A 24,198-nucleotide genomic window follows, 5' to 3' on the forward strand; every position below is an offset into this window, starting at 1 on the left:
TGAAGCCCTCGGCGGTTACATCTTTCTGTAGTGTGAGCACGCCTCTGCTTTCTGCCCAAGCCACTGGTCTCTGGTCTGTCCTGGTGGAGCAGATGGCTGAGTGCTGATGTTTGGTCAGCTCAGGGTTTAATCTTCCATAACTGGAAAGAGATGTTGAGAATGAGTATAGCCCTGAAAGCCACCGGGCTGAATGCTTTTCATCTACAGGTAAGGCTCCCCTTTCCTTCACCCATCCTGCACTGAAGACAGAACTGAGGGTTCTGACTACTGGCTTTAAGCAGGCCTGAGCAGGGCTGAAACTTAAGGGCTGTCCTTCCCCCACCCCGTGCCACAAGCTGGTTCAGGGCTTTTGAGTCAAGTAGAGCTTGACTCAAGATGGTCCCGTCTCTGAATTACCAAGCAGAGGGAGCCTAATTCAAACCAAGTCTTTTTGCTTGGGTGCCAAATTCCCCTTCAGTGGTGTAAGGGTGACACACCTGCATGCCCAAGAGTTTTCTTCTTTATGTGGGAATTATACTTACTCTGATATTGAATCCTAGCAGATCACTTACAACACCCGAGACAGCAGAAAGTATTACAACACGTGTTATATTGTAGATTAATGGGTTCATGGTCAGCCCATACAGCCTAAATGGGGTATCTAATTCCTACAGTAAGAGAAAGAAAGAGAAAAGAAACAAAACACAACATAACCCACAACGTGTCATTAGTTAGCCCATACCTGAAGCAATTAATCTGCTTTTTAGCTTAATATTGGCTTTCTGGAAGACATTGTGCTGCCTCTGTAGCCTTACTTATACACTCACGTAAAAATTCCCACTATGGATTTCAGGCCTCCCCACACAGATGTTTTCTAACAGCCATCCTGGACCTGAAAAAACCTCCTTTGTATAAATACTAGCTTCATAACAACAGTGTGATGCAACAGGCTGCAAAATTTGTCTAGACTATTCTAGGTGGCTTTTAGACTATGCCCTTTCTTTTCAAATAGCTACTCTGTTCCTGTCAACAAGAAATTTCCACTTTGAAGTTGCTGAAGGACAATGACATTCTAAATTGTAGCAAGCTGCTGTTAGTCAAATGTTTGCAACATAATTAGCTACATGAATCTTGTATTACTAGAGCTTATACCACTGTTGTCGAAGCACAGTCAAACTCCCTTTGCGAAACCTAACTTATCTAATCAAAAGACAATGGAACTGGAAAGAGCAAAACCACATGGTCACTGTCATTAGCCACTGTTTGCATAAAGCTGAGCAACCACCTGTTTTGAGGGAGATGAACTTACCTTCAGTAGCTTTGTAGAGAGTTTCAAAACATTGTTTACTAGAGACAGCTGTTCTTTCTTGTTTGGCTTCTTCTCCATCTTCAGGTATAAGTTTATCTGTGACATAAACATTACAGACTAGAGATTAATATTCCAACACTAGCCCCCAAACAAGTTCTGGCTTTGGAAAAATTAGAGTCATTTTTGCAATCTCACTCCTAAACAAGTGATGACATCTACAGACAGAGGACTTTAACAGTGCTATATCATTATTTTCCTGATTGACATGGCAAATGTGTTAATGCCCAGCCAAAAATAATTTAAAACTTTAAAATCTAAGGCGGTCTTATGTTTACCAGCTTGTCCCTCTGTAGCTGTAGTTATACTGCTTTATTGCAGTGCAGCACAAATGTTGGGTTTTAAATTTTAAAACTTGATTCCGGTATTTTTTTAAGATGGTTTGAAATGCAATAGTTTTATCCAAAAATGGCATAAAGCCAAAGGGAGAACATGCATGGAGGTACCTGCTCAGTAAGCAAGATGGAAATATTGCTGTATTTCTTGTTGGTTTCAGATCCCAAGGATCCTAGGCGTAGTAAAAAGAGGAGAAGTGCTGCCTCCCAGATTAAGAACTCCCAGTTGTAAGCTGCATTCAGAAATGTTTTGTGACCCTTCAGGACCTGTATTGAAAACAAAAACATCTACATCAGTAACAACTAACATGCCTATTCTTTGGAGAGGTGCAAAAGCCTTGCCCTTGTTCCTCTTCTGAACAGATATCCATGCTCTGGAGTGACTGATGATTTTTCCTTTGAAGTATAATTCATTCATGTAACAAGGTTAAAGTAAAAAACCTTGTTTACAACCTTGTTTTAGCTTGGCATTTGCTTTTTTTTTTCTTTCCACCAAGAAAAAGATGTGTTAGCCTGAAAGCTTGTATTTTCTTTTTCCTCCCTCTTTCCAATTAACTAGTAATTAAATGTCTTTCCTTGTGTGTGCTTGTCGCACAGCCTTAGACCACCATAGCCATGCTAAGCTGATTCTGCCTTTCCTAGGAGTGCATTTATTCATCAGGTCTATTACAGCAGGATGGGGACTGTCATTGCTTTCTCCAGTAACCTGTGGCTTACAAAAGCAATCACAGCAGTGAAAGTCAGTATCTACTAATCATCAGTCCTATTTCCATCACAACTGCCATGTTTATGATATTAAGAATTTTCCTAAAAAACATAATTGATCTCTTGTGAAAACCAAAGAAACCAAGAAAGAGCTCCTGTATTAATACTACTTACTGTAACAGAAGGTTTAGTGAAGAATTAAAAGGTGTAATAGTTACTGAACTGATTTTCAACCACAGGGTTTCTTAAAGATGGTGCTGCAATCAGCCCTCTTAAATAAAATGTCCTGTAAACACATGAAGTGCTTAGGCAGAGTCCTTTATTTTGTGCAAAAAGCCTTTGTCCTGAAATCTAAATTATACAAAATCCAAGCTTTCCACCACAAAAGTAGAGAATGAACATCTATAACCAACTACACATCACAAAATTTTTAAAAATGCAGAACTCCATTCCCCATACTATTTTGGAGACCAACAGCTACAATGCAAGCATTAAATAGGTTCTGCAAAATATATATATATATATATAATATTTTTTTAACTACTTTAAAAAAAATCTCACCTGGGCACAGCATATAAAAGCAATTGAAAGAGCCAGTAAAAAGATGGATGATACAACAACATCCACAGATCGCTGGGGGCCTCGCCTCTGCAGAAATAAAGACACTGAGTCAGGTCTAAGGTTTGGATGTAGGATCTGCAGAGACCTGTAACGTACCTAGAGACTTCGTTTACACTCACTGTAGTAACCAAACGCACCCATTCTTGGATTAGAACTCACCTTTAGATAGGAACGAAGGGATAACCAGATTTTAATGTTTTCTACCTTCTTAAGTCTGAAGTGAGGAATTTCATATTTCCTAGCTTTCCGAGCAGATGTAATGTGACTAAAAAGCTTGGCAAATAAAAACCTCTGCAAATTAAAAACACACAAAAACGTGAATTAGAAAATAATAAAACATACCAAGAAAAATCATTGCTAGGGTTTGCTTAGCAGTAACTGGCAGAAAGCCTTAGCTTTACAGCACTCTGGGAAAACCTAACTGCAGGGTCTTGTTGCATGACCTCTCAGACATTTGTTCATCTTGTGCGCGGCAGAGGTAGAACTGCTGATGCTACACAGGGGTAGCCACAAAGCCAGCAAATGACGACGTTCTTCACAGCATGCAATATTTAGAACCATTTGGACAAAGCTATTGCCCAGTTATGACAGAGCTGAATGTGATGTAGCCAACTCTCTAATGCTAAGTATGCTTTTTCCTAAGTAGCAAGTGTATCAACAAGCTTATGTCTGATAAATAAAGAGTCTTACCAGACTCACCTACCTAAGTTTCTCACACATCTTACCAGATTCAACACTTCTGCTTGCTGAGACATGTTTGTCTTGCCATTGTCTTATAATTTGTAGCATGGTTTTGGAAGACCCACTGCTCCACGGTTCATGAAATATTTTAGTTTCAACATATTTAAGCATACCTGTTTGTACGTTCTCTCAGCTACACACATCATGAAGAAAAACATCCAGGTTAAGCAAAGACGTTCAAGGAAGTTGATGGCAGACAAAACAATGACGGGGATGCTAGCAGGTGCTCCACAAAAGATGTGCAAAAGCTCCATTAGAGAAAAGGAGCACAACTGCTCCAGGTTATCTGTGCGGAAGAGTCTGTAGAGGAATGGCAGGAATGCTAATCCAATGGTGATGATGTTTCCCAGCATTTGATACCCCACTCCCTGCTGGTAGGCATTAACCTGGCAAGCAGGAACAAAAACAGCGTGATCAACCAGGTTTTTTGCATCAAAGGAAACATACGCTGCTGTGGCAGCATTAATTTAATTGAGCACTCATTTTCCCCTCTGCCTCAAAGGACAGAGCATAAAGTTCCACCCATTTCAGTCCAAACACTGCAAATTAAAAACAAAACAAAAAACGCTCACCAGTCTTTGCCAAGACTTGATAAATTTTGGTTTATGCAATTCCTAAGTACATTTAGGACAACTGTATTTGCAGCTGTGGGAGGACCAAGTTTTATGCCTCATTCCATGGTTGCCAGTGTAGCTATTTTCAGTTTTTGTTGTTTTTTTAAAGTGTAAGGGAGAAAGATTGCAATACTTTACAGCTCTCTTACCCTGCTCATGATAATTCCACTGATCTCCAGCACGGACATGTCCACCTTCTTACAGTCATTCCCTTCCCAGATCAGTGCACTCACTTTTGCAGATGCTGGACTTGTATTCTGAAGCCAAAACAAATGGTTCTATAAAAGAAAAAAGAACACAACAGGCATATAATGCATTTTTGTCTCACTACTAAATAATTAATTTTACTATTGAGTATTTAGATTGAAAGGGGATTCCAAAGTTGTCTTTGAGTGAAACACTTTGAGATTAGCAGTAGTCTAGATGATAGTGGGGGGAAGTTCATTGATCCTGTTTAGATCATTCTAGTCTTCTGTGTGATTAGCACAGCTGACAGAATGGGCTCATCCAGCAGTAGGTTGCTTACATTATACCAACAGCATTCAAATGCATCTTTTGTATTATTTGGGCAGACAAATGAGGAGGGAGGGAGGGAGGGAGTAGCTGAATTGAAGAAGAAAAAAAAAAAACCTTTCATAGTACTCTCTACTGCATGCAAAACAACAAACCTGCTGGAAAACATCTTCCTTCAGGTCTCGTCTGGTACCTTTCACAGTCACTTCCTCACTGTCACTGGTGCAGGATGAGCGGCACTCTGGGCCGTGAAGCAGATCATCCCAAAGCATGTCTTCTGTCTCAGAGTCCTGGCGGGTACTTTCCGAGTCTCTCCGGGTCACGCTACAGCTCCGGGATCCCACGCTAATGCAGGATCTTGAGTCCTTTGAAGACGAACAAAATTTACACAGTACAGCCCCACACCCAAGCTGCATTCCCCTCTCCAAGCAATCAGACAAATCAGCTTCCATGGCTGATTCCACTAATTCTAATGCAAAATTTTTCTGGTTTCTGCATAATCTATGTTAAGATTTTATTTATGAAAATATTTATATCCATACATGTTATCTATATTTTATTTTTAGATAGTGGGAGCAGTGGGTCAGGAAGATAAACAAGTAATTAAGTGAATGAGTATATGAGAATAAAGTATTTCTTCAAGAATCAGAATTTATTAGCATAAAAGCTACAACACAGTGCTGCCTCCCAAACACCAGGCCTTCAATACAAGCAATTCAAGGCAGCTGGGACCATAATGTGCTGCTAGTAGAATGATTTTTTTTTTTTTTGCTGTTGTTAAACAAAATAGAATAGTCACAATTGTGAATGAAGTCCACAAAGCTGCAAACACGCATGTAGGGAGGCCACACGTTATACCTGAAGATGCTGAAGCACTATTATTTAATAATGGTCTGTTCTGATGGGAGGGATATCCCCGCACTGGTCAGGCTCAGAAAAGCTAAGCCTGTGAATTTAGCACCGTACCTGACTATATATTGTGGACTCCAGTTCAGATTCCACGACACTATCAGAGTCTCTGGCACCTTTAAGGGCTTCCTTGACCTGCCAAAAACAAAGGAAAAACAACCCATGATCCATAGCAGAAAGTTGCGTGGAAAATGGCTTAAATTCAACATGAGTACCTGTGAGACAGCCTGGTTCAGAGAAATGAGAGGCCTTTTCTGCTCTTCATAGCTATTGTCACTGGAAGCCCCTTCTGCATTCTGGCATAGTAAGATCCTTTGTGCCATTGCTTCAGCATCCTCCTCACTTGAAAGGTCATCAGAAATACCATCTCTGTTGGTGCAATCATCCTGGAAATGCAGAAAATAAGATGAAGGCACCAAAAGGACCAACCTGAATCGCATCAAACCGCAGGTTCAGAGCCAGTGCTGCTGCTACGCCACGATACAGAGTAATCTCTTATCTCCAAATGCCTAGAAACAGAGAAGTTGGAACCGCACAGTACTACAGTCCTGTAGGGCTGAAGAAATTTGTTCTGAACAAATTCTAATCTATGTTCTTCATATTGGAGGTAACACCTTACTGACCCAGAGGAGCCTCAGAAGTAACTCCACAAAGCTTCTTGTTTTAGAGCTTTAAACAGCAATCACGATGCCTTAACTTAGTCTCTCCCACCCCCCAAGAGACATTTCAGTCTTCATTTTCCTATCTTCAGTCTTCCAGAGGATAACGTGAGAACTGTTTGCAAGGAAAATGTTTTACAGAACTGCTTTTGAAAATTTCTAATTTATTTATTTTTAATAATTATCAGCAGTAATCCTTAACTGAGCAGCTTATGATCAGAAATCTTATAACGAAATAAGCAGTTAGGTAAAAAAGACATTTTCCAGGACTGTCTGTGATTAACACACTTGACTATTGTAAGAGACACATGAAAAGGTGCTTACAGTGAAAATTAGCAACATGTCAACTGTTCAGTCCAGAAGCAGAAAGGGTTTTTAGGTTTCCTGTAAGCAACGATTTGTTGAGAAAGAGAGTACCTTGAATTGGATCCATCCATACACTTAAGTACCAAGAAACTTTTGGGCACACACAGAAAGTACTGAAACTTGCCACTGCAAATGGATGTTTCTTGCCAGTACCTGATGGCTCTTTTCTGCATCGGAAAGTTTATTTTTCTCTTTCAAGTTCAACAGCCTGTATTCAGATCTGGCATGTCTGTGCTTAATGCCATTATTCACAGCATTCACACCATTTTCTGTCTCAGTCCCTTTCTCAGCTACCGTCTTTATTCTTCTGACCCTGTGAGAGAAAACAAAATTAAGTGCTTTTATGTCAGAGAAAAGTTCTTTGAGGAAAACATCAAGGTCTCGTCACTTGCCATGCAGGTACAACATTAAACAATAGTTGAGGGAATACATAACTGTCTTCTTCTGACAGGCTCTTTGTGGCCTGATTCTGTTGAAGAGACTTAAATCTGCTTCACTTTCACCATTTTTGTAACTGTAAACTTCTAAATCAAGAGGGAAATATTTTCTTATTCAAAAAACTAGCTAAGGGCAACTCAGAAGGCAAGAAGTCTGCATCAAGGAAAAGGATCTGTCAATTGAAAACTCATCTGGAAACTCGCTTGAGAAAACAATAAAAGGCAATGAAATAATATCCCAAACAATCCATCCCCCTTTTTCCCCAGGTTATTTTTAGAGAAAAAGTAAGACAGTGTAGTGGCATGACTATTCGAGCAACCTTAACTAGAAGACACAATTGCTTCTGAATATTAGGTAAAATTGTAATATAATTTGAGAATACACATTCAAGAATTGTTACTTATCTGATAAATAAAAATAAGCTCTGTCACTTTCTGCAACCCATCTACCACTTAATTTCAGCTACAGTGTGAGATATAATACAATCTCCTAATAAGGACATAATAAAGACTCCTACAATACCAAGCATGCTCTTAGCTCCAAAGCTGGCAGACCCTGGGGACATCAGTGACAGCACACGTTTTGTATTCATTTTCCAAATATCGAATTGTTCACACAGTGTCGTTACAAACACACCAAACCCAGCGAAGATCACGTACCTCCTTCGGAACAGCATGCCAAATAAACTGTTAAGAACGGATGCAGATTCCGACTGCTGTTCTTTACTGGCTTTCTCAGGAGAAGACCCGCTGTTCCCATCAACACCCACAGATTTGCGTAATTTCCTGATTAGAAGAAATAAAAGGAGAATTCAATTTGCATAGCAAGCTAGTTTTAGGTATTTCTTAAAAGATCTGAATCAGATTTGAATAGCATTTTAGATGCTATTTTACATGAGTCATGCTGACAGGAGGCTTATTTCCAAATAGAATAAATTTTACGTGGATAAGCAGAATTTATGCATACACAAGACATCAGTGTCACTAGCAAAGGAATTGAAAAGGATACAACAGACAAAAATCTAGATAGAATCTTTACTGTAGAAATCTAATGGTAGCAAAAATCTAACCACACCCCTAATTCTCTGTTCAGATATATTACAGTTGCATTTGCACTGAGTAACGCTCCTAACAGTTAAATACCTAGCAGATGACCTGTAACATTTCCCACATGCAAAGAAAATTGCCAGCAATGAATCCACCAGTCATATCCATCATCATTCGCCTCTTCTCAATAAACATCAGCGATCTGGTATAGTTAAAACCAAAGCAGGACACCAGTTTGGTTTGCAAAACCTTGAGGGTGCCTTAGGAAAAGAAGACCCAAATGTCAACTACAGCAGACCTATCACAGCCTGGTAACCTTGCAGCATTTGTCTTTGTTATGAGAAGATTACATGCAAGACTGAAAATATTCCTTTTTACATTTGCAGTTAAATAACATTGACATAAAAACAGAAGAGACAATATTTACTCGTTAAATTCTCCCATGAGCAATCCATCATATGCTCTGATCCCAACAAATAAACCCATTACCTCTCTCACCTCCTCCGCCTGCTGAGTCCGTTGTTTCCCGAAGTTTTGCTGATCTGTGTGGACACTATTTGACAGTGAACAGTTCCCATGAGTAACATAAGGCACATAGGTCCCATGACTTCGCTTGCATTCACCACAGGTATCATAAAATACAATACAACTGCTATGACTGAAAAAGAGAAAATTGTATCAAATGCAAAAGCATGACCCAGTTTTTACTTCTGTCTTAACTACTTATTTTTACTCTGTATTATAACTTCTGCAAATACTACTGTACTGTAAACAGTATAGAATAAATACTGGACAAAGAGAAAAAGGAAGCTGAAAGATCACTTCAAAGGACAAATCAAGAACAGCATAAACAATCAGCTACTGGATGACAGCGGAACTGCAGAGAAGCATTTACTTGCGATTTCACTGGTTAAAATGTTAATGCCCAACAGATAGTACAAACAAGCTGTCTGAAGAGGGGTGCCTCAGTATAACAAAAGTAAAATTCAAAACTCTTCTCACCTAGATGATTACCCCACCTTCCACTGTCCTGTACACACCAGTGAAATACCACCACAACCTCCCCAAAAGGCAGAATGCCAAAGCACAGCTGGCTAAGGTTCCACAGGAAAGAAGGCAGTCGTGGAGTCAGTGTGACTCTTTTTGATCCAGTGCCTCATCAGCAAGACAGGGCAGAGCAAACACAGCACAAGAAGTTAGCCCATCACCTGAAAGCGCGGGAGCACGGAACCCACGAACACACTGAGGATAAAGCTTTGCCCTGCATCTGCAGGCAGTGCTCAGACAAGTAAATTATAGGATCCTTATTTTTTTATTATGGACTATGGAAGAGTATCAGGTTCCTTGCAGAAAAAAAAGATCGTGGCACAGCCTACCGCTACTCCTTACCTTGCATAAGGTAGAGCACCAGGAGCCACATAAAAATACGCTGGGAAGTGACCTGTATCCACCACTGGCTGAACAGTGGGAAAAACACAACTCTCACAATTCCCTTCCTAGTTAGTGATGTCCAAGGGATCTCAGGCTTAGCTTTGGCAAATGTAGAACCTCGACATTCAAGGAAAAATAAACAAGTCATTATAGGTGAACTACAAGAATTTTCTTACTTGTGACTTCCTCTTTGGCCAAGGCCAAGCTCTGCCGGGATGCCGCCATCTGAAGGGGAGCCAGCCCGACCTCCCAGCCTGTGCAGCTCAGGCAGGTGTGCCCAAAAGCAGGTCCCCACCCTACCCACACCCTGCTGCTCCCCTTCCAACGAGCTCTGTGCCCCCCAGCCCTCACGTTGCCCCTGCCGGGCTCCTCCTGCCCCTGCCCGCGGCCTTCCCCCGGGGGCTGCAGAAGGCCCCTAGCAGGAGGCAGGCCCTCAGCAGCCGGCCCCCAGCTCCCCTCGGGGGCACCCCCTCACCTCACCTCGGATGAGATCCACGTCGATCAGGTCGGGCTGGATGTGCCCCTTCTTTTTCGGCTTGTTTTTGAAGCCCTGCGGAGCCGAAAACAAAGGCCCGTCAGCGCTCCCCACCCCCCCCCACACACACATCCCCCCTCACGGCGAGGGGGCCGCCGCCGTTACCTTCATCTCGGTCTGCTCGATGGCCTTCTCCCATATCTGCTGGTCGTAGGCCCCGACCTGCAAGGAGACCGGGCTGAGGCGGCGGCCGGGCCCGCGCCCGCGCCCGCCGCGCCGCACTCACCTTCTTCTGGTACCAAGAGATCGCGTCACGGTCGCGCGCGGCCATGAGGCGCGGCCCCGGGTCCCCGGTGCCGGCCTCAGCCCCCCGGTCCCGGTCCCGGTCCCGGGCCGCCGCCGGTGCCGCCGTTACCCCGGAGACCGCCGCGCGCCGCCCGCCCGGTGCTCGGCTGCCGCCGCCTGGCGCCGCCCCGGGCCGGGCCGGGCAGCGTGAGGGGAGCGCCGAGAGGCCCCGGCCCGCCCCCGTGAGGCGCGACAAGGAGCGAGGCGGGGATAAAGGGACAAAATCAGACTTTGTTTATTTAAAAAAATACTTTACAGGAAGAAAAAAAAAAAAAAAATTTCTATGCATTCCGCTCGACTATTTTACAAAGGAATAGCTTAACAGTTTGACACTCTCGTACAGTCAGCTACCGGAGGAAATGCACCGCGGCAGAGGGTTCACACAGCGCTTACACCGCTCGTCGTAAAAACCTCGCAAAACACTTGCTAAATGTCAATAAATATACTAAGGCCGCACAAAGCAAACAGTCTTCCAGGCAATTGTACACGTCCTCTGTAGGCAAAGACCTTAGATAAATTAAAACCACAGAAAAAAAAAATAATAATCTTAGCTGCCAATCCAAATCAAACCACAAAAACAGCAATACAGAACTCTCTTTACACGTTGTACAAAGAAACCAGAAGCATACGTATGCCTTCAGACGCAGTTCGGAGTGCCCCCGTGACGCTTCTTGGGGCCATGTGCTACGGCAGCCCAGGGCCGCCCTGCCCCGGGGGGCTTCTGGTGGGATTTGTGGCCGGACAGACGCAAGGACAGCACGCAGGGCTTCGGGGGGGAAGGTTGCTTTTCTGGGGGAAAAACCAAAATGCTCCTCTTGCACCCCTTAGACAGGCGAACGCCTACAAGCGCTTCGCGTTCCTAGGAAAGGCGGATTTCAGGAGTTTATCACTCAGTTGGTTGAGACCTGAAAATGGCAGGCCATGCCAGGAGGACTTTAACTTTTGTCTGTGGTAGAAGATCTGACAATTAGCATCGTCCAGGGGAACTAAACTGTAATGTGTAGATCTGACAGAGTACAGTACGGAGCCCTTTTTCTGTATGGCAAGATCTGAACCTACAAAAAAAGGTTATTATAAATCCCCTGAGAACACTCCAGTGAGTGTCCCACCTTCCTGGAAGAGAATGTGTCAAGTACCTGCACAGAACGACTTCTAGCATGGCTGAAGGAGAGAGGAAAGCGAAGATAACTGTTATTTCATCTTTAAACTGTGTTCTGCTAGTTCACTTGTGCAACTGAGCCACTCCTCTTTATCCTGACAGTTGTTTTTATCAACAGCACTGTATTGAAAATAGAACCCTAAGCCTGTAGGCTTAGACAGAATACTTGGTCAAGGAGTAGTTGCCCCCAGTACAAAGCACGAGTGTTTTTCTAGATAGTTGCTGATGACGTAAGCTAAAAAGAAATTAGGCACAAACATCACAGGAGCCACATAAACGGAGAATTCATAGTTTATAGTAACTGAACAGCACTGGTATTTATGAACTGTTCTGCATCTCTCCTGGTGGCACTCCTGAGATCTATTAAAACAACTCATGAAATATGCCAGTTTGATTATCTCTACATATAAGCTTTTTTATGAAATCTTGGAGAAATTCAAGCAGCTATTTAGTGTGAGATATATTCAGAAATATTTACTTTGACTTAACCAGAGATTTGTTTTGCTTGTACACTAAATGGTTTCAATGCATTACTTCATTTCTGAGTAGCCATAGCTTAAAAAAAATCAACATTCCACACATTATTGTGGAAAATGTTTGCATCTTTCACATCAAAGCATTGTTCTAACTATGCTCTATTGATTTCAGTGGAATTGAAGTGGTTCTAAAGTAATGGCTAGAAAGTTTGGCGACCAGCTTCATAAGCAATCTCTCCCATACTACACATCCAGATCTGAGGTGGAGTTTGAAAGCAGTACGTCATTTTGGTTGAAGCATAACAAAGTTGAGAATTTACTTTGGAAACAGTTTTTTATAAAGATTGTATACAGTTTGCTCCGCTCTTCCTCAGTCTTCCAAGCATGCTAGAACAGTATCAGCAACATTCAAGCCGTTTGAAGGTACATTTCTATATTTAAATTTGATATTAGATAGATATCACGTTAGTAATTGAACTGAATGTAAATAGCGCATGGTACTACAGATCACTTCCCTCCATCCAAAGAGATGCCAGAGCGTTTCTGTGGTATGTCAGGCTATAGGCACAGATTTCACTAAACCTAGAGATCCACAAGCAACGTGAGCCACTCTGGTCTCCTTCCTTTATCCATTTAAGAAATGTTATTAGAATTTACACAGGGCTTCCAAATTGATTCCCCCTTCATTCTATTTCAGCTTTTAATATAAAGTAGACAATTTGCTGTATAGTAGACAATTTGCTATATTAAGTAGTTTATTGTGCCATTTAAGATGTTTGTGGAATCACTGAAGTAGCTGCAGATTTGTCCATTCCTGAGTGATTGTACAGTGCTGGCTGACAAAGAACACCCACCTTATTATGTACCTCTACTGACACAACCGAAGAATAGCACATGTGAGAAGGAAAACGGGCACTTGGAAGACTAGCAGACTTCTTAAAGGAAAGAACACCCTTGGGTAATACAATCTTCAAATGTGAAGGATGAACTGAAACCACTATTGCCTGTGAGGAATTTTACTTTGCACAACCCTTAAAGCTATGAAATTCCTCTCAACATAAAAAGTGGAAAAAACCCACCAGAAAACAGACTGCTCATTTATGAACCAGTCTGGATCATCTAGAATTTCTGCTAAGATTAAATTACACCCCTGCATGAATCACATTTTATCATAAAAGCTTTCCATTCTAACACCTTATTTACACAGATTACTAAACAAGTCACTACCACTTCAATCTGTAAGTTAGTTTTAAATTGAAATATTTCCTAGTCCTCATTTTTGTACCGAAGACAATACATACATACACATAAGGAGTAATACAGGTTCTAACTAATCACTGCAGTATCTTCTGATGATTATTTTTCTATCAGTTTAAAATAGTGACCTCTACATTGAGGTGCTAATATGTATATAAAAGCCTACACAAACAATATTGCACAAAGTAAGATTTATCGTAGAGTAACATATTTTAGAGACCCTTATAAAGAGAAGAGTAATAATTGATATTAAAAAGATGCATCCAGAACTAACACAGCATCTCTGCTTTTGTCTAGTCTAACATAGTGTTTCAAATCTTTCCTACCCCACTGAGGATCAGAACAAAGTTATCTGGACACAGCTTAACTTGCACCAAAACCCAACTTGTACTCTAAATGTGGGTAGGGGGAAGGGAGAGGGTGAGAGGGACAGGACTCTTCCTTTTGATGACTGGAAAGGGCAATAATAAATGGGGTAAGTGAAAGTCAAATACAGATTACACATTAACATTTAGAAATATTGAAAGATTGTTCAAGAACTGTTGATAGCTGACACTCTACGTATTTAGCACGTGCCACTGATTTTTCCACAGTACCTGGGCACCCAAAAGCTACACATGGAAACAGCAGTCCAATGCCATAATACTTTTTATTGTGAAACAGTAATACAGAACTTCCTAGAATAAGGACATTCTTGTTGTGTAAGTCAGTTACCAACTCAACGCTATTATATTAAGTGCATCAGTACAAGGGAAAGTGTGGTTCCATTGGACATATATTACGACCTGATCAAAACAAGCTGCCAAGTTGGTTAGCATTTTAAAGCCTTAAAGTGCTCAAAGATAGCAGTTTCCTCCATAAGACTACCAATAGATTCTCTGATTTTGACACTAGTATTAATCATGTTCCGGGAAGATGTACTTTGGAAGCAAAACCCTCACACCAAATACTAATAAGCAGTGCTATGAAAAGTGTTAGGTCAGTAAGTCATTGCATTTCAACAGGATCAGACACTTTCTTCAGTTAATTTTACAGATCACCTTTGTAGGAACTGTAAGAAATACAGATCAATTTCTAGAGCTTGTATATAAACCAACTTGTATATAAACCAACATGTCAACAACAGACATACCAAAAATTTCACAAAACATCAACAAAAGTGCTGTGCTTTCTCTTTTTTTAAGCAATTAAAATGAGATGGGAAAGTTCTTTGTAAGCCTTCTACAAAAACATCACTTTCTGGTGAAGAATAAAGTAAAAACAGGGAAATAACACTGACCAATACAGTTCAATCATTTTATGTTCCTGGAGGAATTTCATTCTGATTTTGAGGAGATATTCAATATCTCTTTACTGAAACAGAAAGAAGTGGTAGACCACTGTTACAGGTTGTACTAAGGGGTTAAAATACAACTTGAATTTTGCATAATCTGTGTAAAAAAGATATGCTTGACATTTTGGAATGTCACCTTTCTCTATAGAATTATAGGCAAGATTTCTCCAATAAAACATAAGCCAGTTATAAAACTATAACTTCACATCAAAATTTTAAAAAGTTGTTAAAAAATGTTTGATTATATACATATCACACAGAAGAGCCTGCATGACCCTGTGGATTGTGTTGCTGATTAGACTCTACTTTAAAAGCTGGAAGGGGCTGGGCCACCTGATGTGGTTGCACAAGTCCTGATATTGAAGAAACAGAGGAAGAAAGCACCCCTGTTGTAAGCTGCATTTCTGTACCTGGTTCTTCAGCCTCTATTTTTACACTCACACATTGTGATTCACCTTCTGACTCTGTCTTTCCAGGAACGCTACTGTTCAAGTTTGAATCGCTTTCTGTACTTTGAGAAGTCTCCCCCACAGGGTGATATTGTTTAAGTCTTATGTGCCAAGCTAAGCTGCAGACTGCTGACACTGTTTTGAACTGATGAATGACATTTCTAGGGATGAAGTAGATGTCATTGTCACACAACTGAATTCTAGCATAGCGAATGCCTTCCCGTCTCATTTGGTTTAGTTTGGCTTCATCCACCCATTGAACACACTGGGAGAAGGAAAGATGGTAAAGTTAGTGGTATACTCTGTTCAGGGTAAACAATTCAGTATCCACCTATTTTCAACACACTTTGTACCTCGATCAGAATGCAGCTATTCAAACAGGTAAGAGTTCATTTTTTAAAATTACATTAAAAAAAATCCAACTCTCATTTATCTAATGTGTACATCTTTGAGAGGATGATTAACAGCTGAAAACACTCTACAGTCATAGCTGAAAACAGTAGATTTGACATAAGGCTGCATTGTTTTGGCTGCCAGAACTGAGTTTAGATGCCTTCATATCCTAAGGCAACATCAGGGTATTAAAAAGACAGAAAGAGGCATACATGATTTTTAATCAATTTAAAATTGTTCCTATAGCATATACTTTCTAGACACTGTTTGTTACTACTAGCTAGTACAGGGAGCTACCTACCCAGCAGGCTTCAGTACTTAGATACTGCATAGACCTCTTATTACCAACAGGAGGTAGAACAAACATAAACAAACCCAATGGAGAAAGAAAGAAAATGATTAACATTAAGTTAGCAATACCTCCACCCAGAAATAGTGCTGGGAGATAACAACCCAACCTGACTGCACACAGTCCTGGGCAGCCTGCCCTAGCTGAACCTGCTTGCGCAGAGGGGCTGGACTTGATCTTAATATGTCACTTCCAACCTCAGTAAATCTGTGATTCTGTGAAAGGTACCTGCCATTTCTTATCTTCAAAATTATTACTGAGCAATTGAAAATCCACACATTGTTGAAAAATTACTTAAAAGTATGAAACATTCCACAAGCATTATGTCGAGATGTGAGATGTCAAGATGCGAGATGAATGTTTAAAGGCATTGACACAGTATAAAAGCTGGCATTCCAGTCCCAATGGCAAGGTGCCTGCAGCAATCATTGCAACCCCTAGGACAAGTTAAAAAAAAAGAAAGACCTTGTGGAAAAGTCACCTGAGACACCCATCAATAATTCCAAAGTGTATAGTTAAAACCTGGGTATCTGAGATAAAAACTGGAAAAGTAATTCCCATTGGACTCAACTACAAGTAAATACCTGCCAGAATCTTTTATGCAAAAAAAAAGTTACTTTTATACTGGAGACATATCAGTGGTATATTTTTTCTCTACAGTATACTTTTTGTAATGCATTTATTCCAGATCAGTAGATTTTGCTCTGTGAGGGTTGCTGGTCTCAGGTTATTTCAGTCATCATAACTGTAAAACTAAGACACTGAGGTGAGACTGGCAGAAGAATACAAAGTGATTCACAGCACAGATCCCAGCTTGGTGGAAAGGAAACAAGGAAAATTGCTTAAGGGAGGCAAGAACTGAGAGCCACTGGGGATGCAGAAGGGCTGGCTACAGAGCAAATCTGAAAGCTATCAGAAGCTATCTCCAAAATACTAAGAATGAGCTGTCAGTAGGAAAGATTAAATACCTGTGACACTGGTGGTTCATGCAGGTCCAACTGAAGTCTCTGCACAACATCAGTGAAATCTTCAGCATGGAAACAAACCACATCTTTGGTTATACGAGGCTGGTCACTCCTAGAAAGAGATAATTACAGGAATTTTTAAACAACTTGACTTATAGATAATTGCTTCGTTGAACGAGCTGCTTCAGTTTTCTTCTGGACACGAAGTCTAATCACTCCTCAGTAAATATGCATGTTATTTAGGAAAGTAGGTATTATTTGTAGGTTTTTCTTTTTTTTTTCATTTTACTTTACTGATGCATGCACAACAGAAGTGATGATTTTTGTGGACAAATACTATATTGACATGTCAGACAAGGAGGTTCAAATTGCTGCTATACCGAAGTATCCTGTAAATTCTAGAAGCCAAAACTTACCTCAATTCTTCCATTGTACAATTATACAGAATAATCCTGATTAAAGAAATGTAACAATGCAGCACTTTGAAACTGTAATAAGGACAATATTAGTCAGCTGTTTTTTGTCTAATGGCTGTGAATCGGTAAAGGAAGTTCTGGCAGCTTTTATTCATATGAAAATCTAATAATATTGCTAATGATGCTACCAAAATTCTACTGTAATTGTCCAAAATAACCATGAGAGTCTGTAGTTTCTACGCAAGATCAACAGCAATGCCTTAAGTACACAAAATGAAAAAGCATTGTAGCTATGAAGTTAATTACATCACTGATCTTCGATTACTGTTTACAAGAGTTGCATTAATATACCTGCTCAGTAAATGAACAATCACAGATGATGGTCCGGGCGTGGTATCTTGAGGCTTTTTTTTGTATGTCACTAAAATTTTCTGCAGACTGCTGTTACAACTTTTGTACTGCCTCAACAAGAGAGAAAATAATAGATACATAGCCTATATTTCTCACCTCTAGACTGCATTTATTTCAGTACAGGCTTTAGACAATTTCTTTAATGAGGCTTGTTTTCCAACAAGTTTTCTTAAGAGAGAAAAATATTTAGACTTGCCCCCACCCATGGTAATAGTCCCATTTTGGTGGTACTTACCATTCCCCAAACTGCACAGCCTTCAGAACACCTACAGCAGCCGTACTCTGCCAGTCAAATCCTTGACCCACATGATCAGCGTGAGCCCTCGTTCGGTCTTCAAACAGAACCTCACGGGGCTCACTGGTCCGAGGTAGGTACTGGAGATTCTTTATTTCATTCATTGACCTGTAACATGATTAAAAGGCATACTAAAAAATATGGCAGACTACTCAGAAAATAAATGCTTGTATTAAAATACTCCTAAAGTATTGTATACAGCAGGCTCCAAAATCAAAGACTGACTTTATCTAGGTATTGGACAATAAAAGATTGAATCAAATACAACTAAGTACAATTCAGGTTATGAGATCAAACTTCATAAAATAACAAATGCAATTGCTAAAAATATATATATATTTTTTCCACCTGTGGTAAAAACATTCTTCCAGAAACTTAATGGCAAGTAAAATAGAGCTATTTTAACAGATACTAAATTATTTAATTATTTAGAAGTACCTCCAGAAATTCTGCTGGAAATTATGATTAAAATACGCTTCCAATTCTTAAACTCCTAAAATTTCTACAGCACACTCTTTCTGAGAAAGATAGCAAGTTTATATATGTGCACCATATTATTTCCTGAGAAGGAAGACAGTATCACAACTGTTTTAGCACTAATATTAAAATCCAACTCTAATGGTATAAAGGATCTGATATGTTTAAGAGCATTTCACCCACACAATTAGTTCTTTCCACGGAAGTTAGCTGAATAAGCATATCTCCTGAAGGACAATCAAAACAGGTGCCAGTATTAATGAAGCATTGATCAAAGACATATTAAAATAAAAAGTGATGAAATAAAATAACCATCATAAATAACACATTTGGCTTAATTCACTAGGCCAATTTTTAAAGAAAAATTAAAATGTAAAGCTTAAGCCTGTGAATTAGCCTTCTAAAAGAACTAATTATATATAAAATAGCAGTTTTGTTCTCAAATCTAAAGCATATGTAACTGCACTGTTTTGCCTTTAATACAGAAAAAAACATTACCGGCGTCGCTTGAATGGTGATTTTGGCATATCAGCTGTTGGGATCATCTGCTCTCCTGGTCTCACCCACATTATGGGACCATCATCACTTTGTGACCTGCACTGAAGTCTGAGACTAGAAAGAGTACCCCAGGGCAAAGTCATCTAAGAAAACAGAGCACAAAGCACTGGATGAGATGGATATATTAAACAGTGTCTTTAGTAAAACTAGTTTGAACCTACTGTCAGAGAAATAGTATAAAAACTGACATTCTGAGAGGTAAAATATATTGCAAGCTCCCTTTACCTAACTTAGGTTTTAGGGCAGTAGATAAATGATTAGGTAGTGTGTGTATATATATGATAATAAACTCCACTTAATTTTTGAATTATTTCCAAGACTGTAGCAAGTCAGTTCAACTTTCATTTGGGCACAGGAAAGAACGTACCTCAATCTTCGGTAGTTCCAATGATAAACACATCAATGGAGAAAATATTTGTAAGGTTTCTAATTACTTTAAAATATATGAAACTTCATAATCATTTAAATATCTGTAGGTCTTTAAAGAAAGCACCACAAGTTACTGCTTACTCTCAGAAATGGAGATTCTTCTAACATATCTAGAAATTCTGGGAAGTAGTCCCCAACTTCTTCATCAACAGCTCCAACAAGACTGATCTGCCGCATTGGTCCTGCTCTGTAGGTTCCACAGCAGTATGTTCGATTGACCTGAGTAGCCAGAAAGGAAAAAACACCACCACTTAAGTTTCAAGAGATTCATTTTTAATATAATGCGCTAGGCCATAGCCCAGTGTCCATACAAACCTACAACTATTTCATTAGAGATGTCTCTAGGAATATGCAAAGACACTGTTTGGAACGTCCTTATCTGTAGGGTACCCCAGGAGAAAATAACTCCTGTTTAAATGACTGATAGCACACGATTCTATAGGTTGAATAATAGGAAGTTAGTATCTGACTAATTCAGGAACAACTCAATGCTTTCATGCTGACTTGAGAAAATCGCCATGTGAAGTTTCTTTGCAACTCAGTTTCCGTTTGCTGGTGAAAGACTATTTATCAGCACAGCTGAGTATTGCTTCTTCATTTCAAACTGTATACTACTGAAATATGTACATTCTTCATTTCAGTCGTGTCCTGAAGGTCTTCCCCTCTGACCAGTGAAAAATCTGTGTCCCCTGCAGGTAGTGGTTCTGACAACGTTGCGATAGCAATGAACTTCGGGACCTGAGAGGTCTAACCAGAAGTCAGTGGTCAGGTGTACATTTTGGTGTTTATCTACAACAATCTTAAGATTACCATTTGTAACAACCTGTGACCAGAAACACCTTAACCTGTTTTTTGACATCCCATGCAGCAGCGTCCCACTTTCTCAGATCATCTGGATACTTTTCTTGCCAATTTCCCATTCCCAGAGGAGAACCAGCAGCAAGACTCCATCATTCTCTAGCCTTTTTGTATGGACTGCAGCTGTAATGTGCCACATTGCCACAGAGTACATTGTACGTAGATGCTGCAGCTATTCAGTCTTAAAAGATCACCAATTCTGCAATAAGTCTGTATTCTCAAATTCATCTGAACTCCAACCTTCCATCACCCATCAGAAGCCTCCCTATATTCATCATATGGTTCCAGTGGTGAAAAGTTACAGCCCAGCACAGAGATGTGTATGAAGTAATTAGTTCTAAAGCACTGCGCTTAGTTTTTCAGACAATAAAACAAGTGTAGTTAAACTACTCCATGAAGTCATTAAAAATAAATTAGGATAGATTAATAAAGACTTAGAGCTACTGCTGCAATTTTATCCTGTAGCAGCAATCACAGATACTGGGAATAATTATAGGAGTTCAGTTCACTCCTTTTTCCGGGGTCTTTTTTTAGCTTTGTGTATAGCCAGTTGTCAGTTCTGTAGTGATCAGACACATTGGTACTTCAATGAAAAGCTAAGGAGGAGCCAAAGATGATTTCATGTACAGCTTTATTCCTCAGCCTAAAGCTCCCTGCTATACCGCATCACCTCTCCCTGCAGATACACGGCTTTACATCCACGCTCTGGTCCTTAAACCAGTTAAATGTAACTGCCTGGTGCTATTGAAGTAAATGAGAAAGACTATTTCCAGCTGAGTTATGGTCTACTGTAATGACTTGAGGTTCACTAGTACTTCACAGGTGTTTGTCATGGAAGTCAAAATTAACTGGTAAACACCACATGCGAGATTTTCCTTTAAAGAGTAGTGTTTCCAAAAGGAAGAGAAAACTAGGAGCTTTGACAGTACTTTTAATTTACTGGAATGAGATTCAAAAATAGAGAATGAGAGCTAGAAAGAAGACACTAAAAATACTTCTAGGAAATCCCAGATTTCTGTTTAGTTTCAGTGTAAACACATGCTGTTTTTTAATTCTCAAGTGTTTATATTGCTTTAAGTTATTAAAAGCTACCTGCCAACTCATTGCAGTCCCAGCAGGCTGGGGTATTCATCTCAAGCACCTCAGTAGTCATCAGCATTAGATTTCAGCAGTTTAATATTGTCAAAAAAATCCCTAATATGTAGCTTTTCTCCCCTCAATTCCTTCAGAGCTGCACTAACACAATTCAGTGGTATTAGTATTTGTGGTCTTAACAATATGGACTACGCTAGGACCTTGCATACTAAGAAACATGTTCATCGCTGTCTGAAAGAACAGGCATTTCAGTATTAGAATAAGCCAGAGCCAATACAAGCAAAAACACAGCACATTCAGTGTTAAATATTTTAATATACAGAAATCAAAAATGATATAATATAAATTCACATTGGAGTGATTTGCTTTTAATTATTCAGTTTGCATTATTCTCACTGCCCTGAGAACAGAGAAATTCACCTTGCAAATGAACTAACCATTAGATTTCGTGAAGTCTTCCAGATTCAAGACCTTACTTCGAATAGAAGACACATCCTATAGATACTCATTTTGTCTGAACAGGTACAAAAACAGTTGAACGTTGTACAAGCCAGCACTCAAGTTAACTTCCAGTGAATTTGATTTCTTGACACAACACAGCATGGTTCAGTACAGCACATGAGTTCACACATACAAAAGGTTCACCTTAAAATTGAGGTGATTTACTTGAGCATCCTCAACTGACAATAAAATCAGTGTTAGAGCATACAATCTTCCTGTGACATGCTTGATCTGCAAAGGCATGACGTTCTATAACATACAATTGTTTTCTATGTTTTCTCATACAGGAAGGTCCAGAAGTGCAAATTAAACAAATTGGTCATTCCTTAGTGCTGCCAAGGAATAGCCGTAAGTCTGAGTTATCCTCCCTGTTCTCTGAAGCAGAGCATTTTAGCCACCTCTAAAGATAAGCTAGCTTGCAGGACTCGAGCTTTAGCAGAACGCATCTGCCATAGTTGAAGCCATCATGCATTTAAGTGCATCTTTAAACTATTATAGCATTGCCTATACTCTGAAGACTCGTGTTTCAGTTGTCTTAGAAGTGTGACAGCTATTTCCATACGTGCTTGTTCAGTGTGTGAACCACACTAACATACTTTAACTGGAGAAGATTAACCAGACATGCCAAAGCTGGGTTTCGAGAGGCATTTCAACCTAACTGAACCTAGTGTCATGACTCAAGTTTAGAGTACTTAAAATAGAATTGAAATACCAGCATACACTGTAACCCTGGGAAGCCTCTTATTCATTACCATACATTCCTCACATATATTTATAGTACAAGCTATTCATGTTCACAAGACCAAGACATCCACCAGGAAAGAGTATTATTGTTAAATATCCAGTTGGCACCATTTAGCTATTTTAGGGGACCATCACATACACTCAAAGTAAATTAGAATGTAATCATGTCAGAGAACATGGTGTAAGTAACTAATACAGAAGGCTTTGAAACCTAGCTTATAGACAAGCCTCACATCTGTATAGCACATGCAGAAATGTGCATCATGTAGAAGTGCTCTGCTGATAGCAGCTGTCTGTATGCTCATACATTGAGCTGATCTTGGAGCAATATGCACTCTGATGCAGCTGTCAGAGCAAGAAATTACTTAGTCCACAAAGTAGAAGCTGTTCTAAAGTGCTGCAGAGCTATCAATTGTCAAAGAAGCTCATAAGCTAAGTAGTGCAATTATTAATTTAATGGTTACTATGCTAAATGCTGGACACTATTAAAAGACACTGCAGGTCACCATACAGTAACTCTGTAAGGCAGTAACTGCTTTTCCAATGCAAATCTAGCTTACAACTATTTGGTAATCTTCAGAGATCCAGACAGCCCACCACAAGCATTACAGTGTCAAAGTCTGTTGCTAAAGGACGTCTGTTCCAGCAGTGCTGAAGTGCAGTGGACTGTGGCATTCCAGATTTTTCCTTCCAACCAAAAGGACCAGTATTTGAGACCTTGACTTCGTCTAAAGGCTTAGAAAGAAGCATCAGTTTGAATCTGTTTTCAGTCTAGACTGAGGGAGAAAAAAAATAATTCCATCTGCTACAAACTTACCTAAAGTGTAACATTGCTGCATATTCAAGACTTTCCCAAGCTTGATGACAGGAGTCCAGTATAAGACTCCAGGATTAAAACCTCTTAAAGCTAGCTGTTACTATTGTTACATCCATTTAAGTTGCATGAGAGAACTTGACTCTTAGGACTAGCTTTCAGAGCTTAGTTTCTCTTCCCAAAACCAACGATGAAAAGGTTTTACTTCTACAGAATTTAAAGTAGTTTAAGCCTATACACTACCTTGATGTTCACAGTAAAGTGAAAGTCTTTTTCAATGAAAATTAGAAGCCATTCCACTCATCTCTCTGAAATTGGAAAGCAACTACCAAGTAACACCCTGCATCAGCTGCTGATGTTAAAAAAAACTCATCTACCATGCATGACATACTGAACCTGAAAGGCACTGAAAGGCAAATACTACAACTGCTTTTTCCTTCAGTTGATCTTTTTTGGTTTTGCTTTGCAATCTAACCAACTGTTAATACAGACTTGCCTATTGTTCAAACAGCATGGGTTCTTCCCAGCTCAGAAAATAAACCAGTACCTTGGAAGACCAGTAGAGATCTGTCTACAGGTCAGGGTTAGTGGTGTCTGAAATGTGATTCACTGTGCACACAAGAGAACTTTGAGCAGAAGCAATCACAGTAGAAGTGCCAACACCATCTTTTTTACC

The 24,198-nt window shown here is 39.9% G+C and overlaps 2 protein-coding genes across 3 annotated transcripts in view; both read right to left on the bottom strand.

The window, feature by feature from the left end:
• PHTF1 (putative homeodomain transcription factor 1) lies at positions 1–10,699 on the bottom strand. Its single transcript, XM_082778708.1, has 18 exons — positions 10,485–10,699; positions 10,364–10,420; positions 10,204–10,273; positions 9,682–9,840; positions 8,791–8,950; positions 7,906–8,031; positions 6,962–7,121; positions 5,999–6,169; positions 5,841–5,918; positions 5,030–5,239; positions 4,511–4,639; positions 3,861–4,133; positions 3,166–3,297; positions 2,947–3,033; positions 1,792–1,947; positions 1,289–1,384; positions 522–647; positions 1–140 (listed from the first exon to the last, which is right to left on the bottom strand). The coding sequence occupies exons 1-18, from the start codon at positions 10,527–10,529 to the stop codon at positions 120–122; spliced, it is 2,256 nt and encodes a 751-aa protein (XP_082634834.1). The 5' UTR covers positions 10,530–10,699; the 3' UTR covers positions 1–119.
• The window catches only part of RSBN1 (round spermatid basic protein 1), an 18,542-nt gene continuing 5,040 nt past the window's right edge, over positions 10,697–24,198 (bottom strand). The window contains exons 3-8 of one of the 2 annotated variants that reach the window (XR_014319030.1): positions 19,592–19,729; positions 19,022–19,164; positions 17,987–18,154; positions 16,928–17,036; positions 11,680–15,482; positions 10,697–11,598 (exon numbers count right to left, since the gene is read on the bottom strand). Coding sequence is in view for 1 of the 2 variants with exons in the window: in XM_082778709.1 (XP_082634835.1) it covers positions 15,021–15,482; positions 16,928–17,036; positions 17,987–18,154; positions 19,022–19,164; positions 19,592–19,729 (1,020 nt within the window). In the remaining variant the exon portion in view is untranslated. Of the gene's footprint in view, positions 15,483–16,927; positions 17,037–17,986; positions 18,155–19,021; positions 19,165–19,591; positions 19,730–24,198 lie in introns of both variants that reach the window. The other variant, XM_082778709.1, reaches the window with a different exon arrangement.

Source organism: Aythya marila (assembly GCF_965140915.1).
Source record: "Aythya marila genome assembly, chromosome: 24".
NCBI classification, from domain to species: Eukaryota; Metazoa; Chordata; class Aves; order Anseriformes; family Anatidae; genus Aythya; species Aythya marila.

Bases quoted from the DNA above. Each gene is read 5' to 3' on its own strand.
- PHTF1 (XM_082778708.1), bottom strand. From the start codon at position 10,529: ATGGCCGCGCGCGACCGTGACGCGATCTCTTGGTACCAGAAGAAG. The intron at 6,170-6,961 runs GTACTGGCAAGA...CTGCATTTCCAG, and splicing joins ATGCAGAAAAGAGCCATCAG to GATGATTGCACCAACAGAGA. The intron at 3,298-3,860 runs GTATGCTTAAAT...TTTAATTTGCAG, and splicing joins CTGAGAGAACGTACAAACAG to AGGTTTTTATTTGCCAAGCT.